The 11,646-nt window shown below is 35.9% G+C and overlaps 1 protein-coding gene across 5 annotated transcripts; it reads right to left on the reverse strand.

The window, feature by feature from the left end:
- Positions 1–591: 591 nt before the first annotated feature.
- LOC121742281 (protein HIGH CHLOROPHYLL FLUORESCENCE PHENOTYPE 173, chloroplastic-like) lies at positions 592–5,573 on the reverse strand. 5 transcript variants are annotated; one of them, XR_006038023.1, is made up of 18 exons: positions 5,406–5,573; positions 4,729–4,968; positions 4,484–4,645; positions 4,283–4,333; positions 3,642–3,776; positions 3,498–3,521; positions 3,259–3,370; positions 3,029–3,154; positions 2,862–2,911; positions 2,586–2,744; positions 2,411–2,506; positions 2,178–2,293; positions 1,953–2,076; positions 1,532–1,645; positions 1,416–1,445; positions 1,112–1,269; positions 889–1,031; positions 592–776 (listed from the first exon to the last, which is right to left on the reverse strand). XR_006038023.1 is itself a non-coding variant. In XM_042135383.1 (17 exons), the coding sequence occupies exons 1-16, from the start codon at positions 5,466–5,468 to the stop codon at positions 1,123–1,125; spliced, it is 1,800 nt and encodes a 599-aa protein (XP_041991317.1). In that variant the 5' UTR covers positions 5,469–5,572; the 3' UTR covers positions 865–1,031; positions 1,112–1,122. The 5 variants fall into 5 exon arrangements, 1 of the variants encoding a protein (XP_041991317.1); XR_006038021.1 differs by having other exon boundaries at positions 889–1,024; positions 1,365–1,445; positions 5,406–5,572; XR_006038020.1 differs by having other exon boundaries at positions 1,365–1,445; positions 5,406–5,572.
- Between the last annotated feature and the right edge of the window lie 6,073 nt (positions 5,574–11,646).

Genomic DNA, 11,646 nt, shown 5'->3' on the forward strand with positions numbered 1-11,646 from the left:
TCTCACGGGCAGGAATACGGGTACTCTGCGATCTGGTATGCATTTTTTGGGTGGAAAAAATGGATCAAAAATTCGCTTTATCACAAATTTTGTTCTCTGGTTCCCACAGACGGCGCCAGTGATGAATCCGCGAATTTTTGATGTTAGTAAATGCTGGTAGAGAATAAAGACTACGACGCAATGAATTTACGTGGTTCGATTTACTGAAGTAAATCTACGTCCACGGGAAGAAGGGAGGGCAAGATTGTATTGCTTGATCTGGGATTACAGCTTACAACACAGACTTGCTATATGATATTTTATCTCTAGAGAGCTTAACCCTTTTCTATCTGATCTAAGTTCTATTTATACATTGAACTAGGATCGTGGTTTGCAGCTCCACTAACAAGATCGTGGGTGAGCAATAACTGCTCAATAACTGCTTCGTACCACTAAATAGATCGTGGGTATAGTGGAGGTCGTGGAGGCCTTTCATGAGTCCACTAACTCCTAGTTCGGTCGAATGCTGAGACCGAACTGCTGGACTTTACCGATCAGCTCTTGCCGATCTGAGAGGAGAGCTTGACTGGTCGGCTTTTACCGAGCTGTAGGCTGAGTCCGAACTCTTTGGTCGTGCCGAACTCTTTGGTGCCGAACAGATACTCTTTCTTGGGCTCTGGGCTGATGGGCCGTCACTGTTATTGGGCTTGCCATTAGGGTTTAGTTCGTACCCCATCATAGACCTTTCTAGGCCTCCTGGTCTCAGGCCTAGCCTGATGTAATGCTGCAGTTTTTCACTATGGCAAAAAGCTCAGAGCTTTTCCACAACAAATGCTATTTCTATTACTGTCAGTGGTAAAAATGATAGTAACAACCTCTATCACATAATCAGAAATCACAATCATTTACCTGTACTTTTTCTTTCTGCTTTAGCAACTGTAAGCTTTACAATTACAAGTATCTCAAGCAAGCCAATTACACAGGCAGCTAACTCAGCCCTTTCATGAACATGTATGATATGAGATCACCACTCAACAAAGATTTTCTGCAGACTGGAATACTCAAGTTACCAGACTACATTGACAAAACTATACATGAGAATAGCATAAAGAATATTCGGTATTCAACTCACCGAGTTTAGATTTAGACGGAAACAGGTGTTTGCTCTAAGCTTTGTTTCCCTGTTATGCCATCTTTCAGTGTTTTGAAGTACACATTGTAGTCCTTTTCAGGAGGAGGATTTTCTGGATCCACAGTGTAAGGTTCGCTGAACGGAATCACGCTCTTAACCTGAATAACAAGCAACGGAGAATCACATAATACTCGAAGAACAAATAATTTCTCAAAACAAGATTAAAGATTTTCATGGTAAAAAGTGAAAGAACCTCAAATGTCTTGTCACATGCATAAGGGCTTTCCAGTGCAGCAATACATACCTTTGCAACTTCCTCCCTGGAAATCTTCCCCTTTAAACCAAATTGAAGGTTATAGAGGTATCTTGTGACATTATAAATTCAAAAGCATTTTTTTTATTCGGTATTCATGTTCATACTGTTATATCATCTCCTTGAGCAAAGATGAGATCAGCTCCGGCAGGTTCCTCGGTTAATGCACAGGGTCTGATAATTGTATATGGAATGCCACTTTCCCTGATTAGATCTTCCCCCTGAAAACATGACATGGTTGGGATTGATGTGAACGCAGAAGTTGAATTTGCTAGTAATAAATACACGGCCTATGTTCGATCTTATCAATATTGATTACAATAGTATTACTGTAACTGGATATCTACTGCCTCTGATAACTAGATAAAACTAATTGATTGTATCTAGTATTGTACTACATATGGAGTAATTATTAAACAATAAGATGCAGAGGAAAATAGTGAGATTCATAAACGATGTTTGAATACTTGAAACTGATTGCAGCCTATATATTATTGAATTAACACCGCAGAAAAATGGAGGGAGAACCTTCAATTTGTATGTGAGAATAAAGCCCAACTCCTTGTTCATGCGGACGGCTGGAGGCTGTTTGGTTAAATCAAGTCCTGGCCTATCGGGTCTAGTGACTCCAGCCGAGCTCACATGCACAAACCTGAGATTTTAGAAGATAACAAAATGAAGAGAAATTACATGAAAGGTTAATTTCATTAATGAATTGAGAGGAAAAGAAAAGGATCTAATGTGTGAATCAACCTGGGAGTAATTGGCTCTTTCATGTAAGCTCTTATGGTTGATATTGGAAGCTGGAATGGACCTTCAACAAAAGTTGGGTTCAACTTCCCATCATACTCAAACTTGCTGAACATCAGCTGTAAGCATTATTGAAATATTATTACATGAGCTAAAGAGATCATTGCTGATCATGAAGGTAGATATATTTCAGGATGAAATGGATTGAGGACAGAAAAGTATTCAAGGATACATGCCTGAAATGATATGATTTCACTAGGATTAAAGGGTTGGGCATCAGACACAGTTCGCGCTCGAAATATAGGTCTCAAAGAAGAGAAAGGCAAGCGAAACTGAAAGTGAGTAATTGTGAGTTTCAAAGATGCTTACTGATCCAATGGTTATAGTACAAAAGCACATGTAACAGCTCACCGATTGCCATTGATCCTTAACAGAGTCAAAGCCAGTTGTATATGCAACAGTGTCCCAATCACGACTGGTTCGTAGCATGAATTTATATCTACGACCATCACCTTTGATGCGCAACTCAAGACCATCATATGCAGAGAGATCTTCTGGTATGGAGAAATTCTGGAGAAAGATAAAGAATGCTAACACATTACTCTAACATCGTGGACAAATATAGCATATTATGCATCTGTGGGGAATGAGAAAGGGAGGACAGAAACGGATAAAACCGTAGATTACCTTTGTGCGGATACTAGCAAAACCTCCGTTGTTTGCAGTAGAAACGAATCCTGAAGAGGGAAGAAGCTTGCTTAATTGAGAGAAAAGAGTGAAAAACATCACTAGCTGTGAAACTAGTTAAAATATTCAAGCCTTTGATATTGTTCGGAAGAGAGAGAGAAACAAACCCCGGAAAATTCCAGCTGGTCTACCATTCTCACCACCAGAAGGATCTATCTCAAATCCGCTGGCACTTACCCCTCCCATGACAACATCATCCAGTGCTCCCCAAGGAAGCTCTCTGGATACATTATCTGTGCAGGCAATGGATACATGTTAACTAAAAAGGAAGCAAAACAAAAAAAGAATGCAGCACACAAAGCTACGGCGTCTGACAAGGCTAAACTTACTTCCGTACCTTCAAATCCAAATACTAGTTTTCCACAACGAAGTCCAACTGACTCCTTAACTGCACTGATCAGATTTTTCATGCCAATGAACTCAATCATTTCCGGGGAATCACCTTTAATCTGCGTTCATCAATCCAATGAACAGCCACAGTCAACTATAAGGGACATTGCTCAGCATGAAAAGCTGGTAAAAGGAAAATATGGAGCTTGAGCCGTTGATGTGGGAAAAACAGGTACAATTACTAACCTCTGGTTCGAAGAACTTGATTCCCTGCATATACACAGAAGGATAAAGATCAGAACACACGCCAAAAGAAATGGTGTCAGAATTGTAGGAAGAATAGAACAATAAATGAAAGCACAAACACAATATCCTCCAGACTGTAAGTACCTGGCTATATTTGGCCCTATCTGGAGTATCACCTTCTTTTGGGCCAACAATAACTGAAACAGCATTAATCACCAACTTTACTCCTTTGAAGTACTCAGGTAGCAATGTGCTTGCTTTGGTAATATCTCCAACAATCTGATTTATATATTTTGAAGATATCAGAGTTGCAAAAAAAAAAGAAATTGGTTTATCGTATCCAGCATGTTCAACTGATATATCACTGTGGAAGTCAGTTTACAAGTGTTGCTCCTATTTGAATGTCTACAAGGACCATCCTTTCTTGTGGAAATGGAGGGGTTCAGCTCACTTAGGATAACTTTTAAGTATTGTTGTGTTAACTCAAAGTCTCAAACATAGATATCCATATCGGGAATAAGGAACAACCTTTAATATTGGGGGACTATTATATTTATTTCTATTAAAAACCCAAAATGTTCTCATGTTAGAGATAAACAAGGTTTAAAAAAGTAATGTATCTATTCTGATCACTAGAAAGTGTTGCCTGTAATAGTAGATATTCAAGAAACCTATCCTAACACTGCAATGCTGGTGAGCACGGAAACGTAGTAAACATAATTACAAAAGTCAGATATGTCACCATAGACTATCACTGGGAAACCAATGGAAGATAGAAACCATACCAAATCAACATCTTCACCAAGCATCTTCCTAGCTTTTTCTTCATTTCTGACCTGAAAAGAATGTTAGGTCTCACAATGTAATCATGAAAGAAAATCAAAGCAAATGCTATTTAGACATCTTTCAATTACAGATATTCTTCTACCTATGGCCTCATCATCACTAATCTATATATATAAAAGAGAGTCATGCATATAGAGTACCAGAACTCGAACTGCTTGCCCATTTTTTCGTAAGAGATCCACCACTCTTCTCCCAACACCACCAGTAGCTCCAGCCACCAGTACAATCCCAGAAGTATCCATCGGTTTCACTGCTTTGCTAGGTGACGGATCAGAGATTTTCTCAATCAGAAATGCAAATAACTTCAAGTATAAAAGAAACTTGTCAGATCAAACAATCCCCAATTTCAGCCCTGAAAATTAGAGAAATATCAAGCAAGCTGAACCTTTCCAGGAGAGGGAAGCTGGTCAAAGAAAGACAATGTTTTCCAAAACCGACCTACATCCCAACCTTGTTTTTCAGCTCTAATACTCCCTTTGTAGGTTCTCAAGGGATGGAATGATAACTTTTTCTGGTAAACAACTGGTTCTAATCTACGCTGGAGAAAAGAATTTGGAAGGGGAGACGGAAGCAGCAACGAATATGGAGATGATGAAGGTAAATTGCAGCCAATAGTTGAGGCACCCTGTGACATAAAACAAGTAAGCAGATGAAGATACATCCATTTTTCACTAGGAAAACTGCAAGAACAAGAATTAACACCAGAAAATTTTAATACATAAAAATGGTTCAGAATTTTATCATTGCTAAATAGTGCTAAACAGTTAAGTGCAATCTATATACACTTCTTCAATGTCTCTCACCATTAGTAATTTATTGAGGTTCATACAATTAACTAGCACTTCCTCTGATATTTAATCTCCAAAACATTTTATCTCATAAAAATTGCCCACTAAGAAAAAGAATAATTTCAGGGATTCATTGAAACGAATAATAGCTGAAGAAATTAGAACAAGATTAAGCTTTTCCCCTTCCATTTTTTTTGTATTACTGCAGAAACTCCAATCCTTCAACAATACGGAAAAACAGAAAATGTGAGAGTTGAGAGCAAGATTGACTTACCTGAAAGCTCGGAATTCTTGAACAGTGAGCTACACCTACTGTCGAAAGGCAGTGACACTCCATGGATATTGCTTCAGGCGATTAATTTGAAGAAGTACTTTACATCACGGCTGCAGCCTGCAGGCAAAGAAGAGTTTAGAACATTCATTTCGCACCACATAATAGTATACTCTGCATGAAAAGACGCCTTAATCTTGGGAGATTCCTCTGCGGTAATTTTAATCCAGTAATCTCCGATTACAACTCAAGTCGCCGATTCAGATTAAGCGATTTGTTGATTAATGCAAGTAATAAAATAGTCCACAAAAAAGAGATTAGTAACTCCATTATAGTACAAAGTAAAATAAGAGAAAAAAACAGGTATGGTAGGAAAAGTAGCCCTAGACTCTAAAATAAAAATAGACTAATTTTAATGGACGAACCAATATTAAAAAATGAGATTACGTACCAAAATAGAAAAAATGAGAATTTTACAAAATGAGAAAAAATCCATCAAGATTTATAATTTGAAAAGTAATGCCCGTATGGGCGTAATGCAGTTGGCAATGGAGGGGCAGCAATGAGCTGGGTTCAAATCTCATTGCTGTCTTATACTTGCTTCCATCTCTCAGGCACAAGTGTGAGGCCTTGATAGATGGGTTAAGGTCTTCTCTTAACGGGCCGGAGAGTGGGGCCAGAATCGCATTTTTGCTGCGATGAAAAGTAATTCTTAATTGGCTTAATAAGTCAATTGAATTCCCCGTATTGTCCATTTTTGCAGGTATTAGACTATCTATTAATGCATATTCGCATGTCGCAACCATAAAACTTACACACAGAAATAGACGAATATAGATATGAATAATGTGTGTATAGTGTATACGAAACATAAAATCGCTGAGATACTATAGTTTATAAGAAGGTATGATAACGAGACGATAACGTTTTACTTGCCATATTGTTTTTTAATTTTGCCACATTAATTTTAATTTTTTTGTACTTTGTTAGACATTTGAGAAATTACAATTTCATAATTTTTTATTTTTTAAAAAGATGCATGACAAATCAAAGTTTAACCACTAGGGTAAACCAGCAGTTATATTAAATTTTTAATATTTTTTATTAAATTCGGCTATGGTGATTAAAGCGGAGTCTCAATAGGATAATCCAAAGTGAATTGGTAGTTAATGGGCCAAAAATTTGGTCCAGTGGGTTTCCAAACCCAAACCCAAGACCCAATTTAAAAACCTTTGGCATGGGAAGCAAGTTATTTTATTTTATGATTTATTCCATCTTATTTCAGTGGGGTCTAAGAAAACTACAAAATGATGCATGCAAAAACTAAAACTTATAATTTGGTAAGTGAATACAGTTAATTAATTATCTTATCGAAGTGGCGATTTCTCAAAGCAACGTGGTATGTAGTAAACCAACTCTCATGAATCGTGATATGTGCAGGAATCAGGAGTCAGGATCAACAACTTTGACCGTTGTCTCCTTTTTCATATGTATATACTCCTACTATTCATTATAGTTTAAATTATATTTGTAACCGATAATCACTTTTACTTAGTTGCGTCCTAGATAAATTCATTGTATTAATTATATGTATAGTGATTATTCATGTGCCTACTTTTCATCAAATTCGAGAATAACCTAATCAATTAACTAATAAGATAAATCCTCAAATTAATATCACATATGGTATATCTCAATAAAGCCGTAGACAATATTAACGATCAAAAGGGGAATTTGTCCAAGGAAGACACCTTATGTGCCAACAAGAAGTGATGGGCCATGACCTCTTTGTACACACTCTTTACCGACAATTTCAACACATTTTTCAACACTAGTTTCTTCATAATTTCACTACTATAACACTACCACATACACCTTCATATTAATATTATATCCTATCATTTGTTTCATTATCTTCTTCATTTATATTATCTTATAACTAGTCTCTATTAAAAACTTAATCTAAGAATTTGGAATTCTTAAAAACATAAATGTGATAGATCACGGGTTTCATCTCCAATAGAAAACAAAACGAGCCATGCATAATTTAGAGTATTTTTCTTTTCTTCATTTTCATTCATAACTACACATTTTCTAACGCATCAACTAACACATCATAACGGTATTTAATAAAAAAAAGAGTCATATCTTTAATATTTTATTAAAGCTAATGTGTTAGTTGATGACCCGATTATAGTAGCACAAATGATCCATCACATAATACTCCATAATTCATAAGCTAAACTAGGTAGTTAGTTAAAGGTCCAATGATTAGTAAACAAATCATCAAAATCTTGCCTGCAGAAAAGAATTAAGAAATCAAAATAAAATAAAAGATTTAGGAGATGACTTCTTCCGAGTTGACATCTAATTAATACTTAAGCAGTGCATAATACTCATCATTATGACACGATATAAATAATTAAAAAAAATATGGTTGACATGAAGAATAATTAAAACAAAGATCCAAGATGCATGCACATGGAAATACATTAATTTATACAGCAATATACTATATATGGCGCCTAAATTATTTTTTTGTCAAGTCAACGGAAATTTTTATACGTCCCAACTTTTAAAAATGCTTTAGTTTACTTTCTTTTTATTTAAATGCAACATAAAAGATGTGGGTTTAGACCAGTATGGAGATTAATTTAATTTTACAGCTAAAATTAATTTTCTATAGTATTTATTTTGTATTGATTATTGAGTATTTAATAATAATGTAAACGACATATATGATATATCAATAGAATTTTAAAAAATAGCTACTAAGAAACAAAAATAATGTGTGAAGCATATATACAGATCTGTCAACTGAAGACAAGTTTCTAACCTATAAAAGCGTGTCGATCGAATACGTTGATTGGCAGTCATAAAATAAAAATATTTGGCAGATTGATATCTTTTTTTTGGTTTCATGGCGATAAGAATCGATCGAAAAGGTATTGTTGACGGTAACATTTGGACATATCCGATCCCACCAACAAAGAAAGCCCTTTTCTTTTTACATATTTCATCGGTTGCTATATATTATGGTCGACAGCTAGAGGTCGATTTTTCAAACAAAAAAGTCTTTAATTTTGATACGTGATGAAAAGTTCGAAATTATAATTATTAATCTACAATTAATGGGAAAATGATTAAGAAACTAAAGTAATTAAGTTATAATATAATTTGTTATTTCAACTTGTGACGAAGAATTGAATTTTACAAAAAAAACGAGGGCCGGCCAGCGGAAGTGTGAGTGTGACAGATGAACACTACAAATTATTTATTTATTTATTTAATTTCTTGATGAGTATAATTTATTTATTAATATATGCTACTTTTATTCATTAAATGAAATTTTATTAAAACTATGAGATAAAATACGTCACATTTTCTTTTCTAATTTTTTTTTCTCTCACGTCAGTATATAAAAATATATTTTTTATTTTTATAGTACTCTCTTCATCCATTTTACCATTTTGGGTCCACAAAAAATTGTCCAATTTCTTAAAATAGAAATCCCCTTTCTCATACTTTACTATTCCTATTTTTTATCCCATTTCTCATATTTTACTTATTTCTTCTCCTTTCTCTTATTTTACCATTTTCTCATTAAAACTTATACTATATATATCCATAAATAGAACTATTTTTTGTGGACGTAGGGAGTAGTAGTAAATATATTAATTTAATTTCGTCTACCAAACTAGCCTAACTATTTAGACAAAAATAGAATTGCAATAAAATTGATGTGTGGGAAGTGGAAGCAGCAGAGAAGTGGAGTGTTTGTGTTTGACGGTGATACATACCATAGTCCATAAATGCACGAAATCACCAAGAAAACGTTGGCCGGCGGCTTATCCCCCACCCCACCCCACCCCACCCCACCCCACCTAATTCAAGCTTCCACGCGGCCTTCATTCAACACAAATCCCACCTTTTATTTGACCTCTAACGCAAATTCCATTTTTTATTCTACCAACATTCACACCTTTGAATTTTCCTATTATATGACGTACCCTTCCAATTTGTATCCAACATAGTACATTATTAATATTTTTAAAAACTAATATCTACTCATATATTACCCCAACACGCATTAAACGTACACGTACAATAATATTACACTATTTATTTATGTGCCGGTTTAATTATTACTAGTACTAGTACTAGTATGAAAAGAAAACCAGTACTCTAGTTCAAAGGCTCACTATTAATTTTGATAAAATATGCAAAACTTGATCAAATTTGACTTGGCCAAACCCCTTGTGCCCCACTCTCCCTTTTGTTCCAACTCTCTCTATATAATAATCCATTGCCATTCAATAATCTATACATACATCCTCCAATCTCTACAAACTCCACTAAAATTCTTTCTATATCTCTTTCTTTCTCTATCGAAAAGAAAAGTTTGTTGTCATATATAATTGTCAGATAAAAAATGGGTGCAAAAGGCGTAGCATTTGTGATGGGCATGCTGATATTTTGCATCTTAGTAGTGTCGTCTGCTGAGGGAAGAAAGCTATTGATGAAGGTGGAAAATAGCAATAACGGCAGCTTGTATCTGGCGTCGCTTCCCAAGGGGAACGTGCCGGCGTCCACTCCCAGCAAGCGAAGCCACGCCACCACCTTTGACCGTAACCTCATCGCCCGCCACCTCGCCGCCCTCAATCGGATTCTGGGCTCCGTCCCCAGCCCCGGAGTCGGCCACTAAATTTAGTCTTATATTTTCACAATTTTGAATTCTTTTGTTGTTCATCACTGTAGAGACGCAAATTAAAAGGCATTATTGATCGTAGCTAATTTACACATGTCAATGTATAGAATTTGATTTAGGTTGATTGTGTTTTTTTCTATTTTATTCAAATTAATTATTTCCTTTCACAGTCGCATCTCTTGATGCTTGTTATTGACATTTTATCTTCCAACTGATCTTCTTTCTATATGGTCACATCACAGCCAATGTATCGAAATCAAATTTGCTATTTGGAATGGAATGGAATGGAATGGTATATTATCCGAGTAAAAATTTTAGTCATAATTTTCTTGTTAGTTATACATCAAATGTCAAATAAATCAACCCTCTAAACTAGATATTAGAAACCCTCCCCATTATAGGGAGACCGATCCTTTTTGAGCATTTTGCTGCGGAATATGTGCAGGGGTTTATAAAGTTCCCCTGCCAAATAATTATGTACAGTATATTATCAGACACAGATATGGCCAAATTGTTTTGATTTAATCTCTATTTTTCTTGTAATTAACGCAAAAATTGGGCCTTTTATTACAAATGCACGGAACATAAAGCAAATGACGAAGTTTCATCCCAAACAGATAACGCTTCTTATGAGGCCTTTTAAGGAGGTAAGTGACGCATTCAAACATGGCATCGAGCCACAAAAGCATCCTGTAATCTGTTAATTGTTGGTTTTATTGTTAATGTATAAATTAACTAGATCAAAATTGTACCCTGTTCAAATGTTAATCATTTACAAAATATTTAAGTACGACGCCTATAATTCTATATACATGCATAGATATAAGTGCGGAAGCGCACACATGTATGTAAAAATTACGCAGTATTACTGGTATACATACATACATGCTAATTTATTTATCCATTCATAATAGCATCCACAATAAGAATAGCTCAGCCATAACCTAACCACAAACTCCTCATGCCATATCATCAGCACTAAAAATCCTCCTGCCACATCATCAAAACAAGCAAATAGCCCAGCAATAGCCTAGCTAAATCACTCAAAATTATATAAAACAAATAATTAACAATCACACAAAATACAGAATTAAATTTACGACACAGATACGGGAAAATTCAATTATATTATTAAAATTAAAAGGTACATTAATTTTAAAAAATTACATTAATTTAAAAAAATTACATTAATTAAAAAAAAAACCCGCCTCCGTCTCACTCCTCGTCGCCTCCGCCCCCCAACCGTGCCGCGGCGGCATTCAAATCGGCTCGCATGCTCACGAGCATTGCGTGAAGAAAACTCTTCTCCTCGGGGTCAGTTGTCGTCTTCCAATCGGCTAAGGTCTTGGCCATCTGAGCCCGCGTTTGTTGACACGCGAAGAAGGCGAGATCGGCTGTCGACTGGCCAACAGGGGGGATACCGACTGGACCTCTTGGGACCCCCGGTGACCCCCCTCGATTCCCGTTGCGCCCACTTTTCACCAGCCGGGAGAGTTCGGGAGCTCCTGAGCACCCTCAGGGAGGTCGTGGGAACCG

Source organism: Salvia splendens, chromosome 7 (genome assembly GCF_004379255.2).
Source record: "Salvia splendens isolate huo1 chromosome 7, SspV2, whole genome shotgun sequence".
NCBI classification, from domain to species: Eukaryota; Viridiplantae; Streptophyta; class Magnoliopsida; order Lamiales; family Lamiaceae; genus Salvia; species Salvia splendens.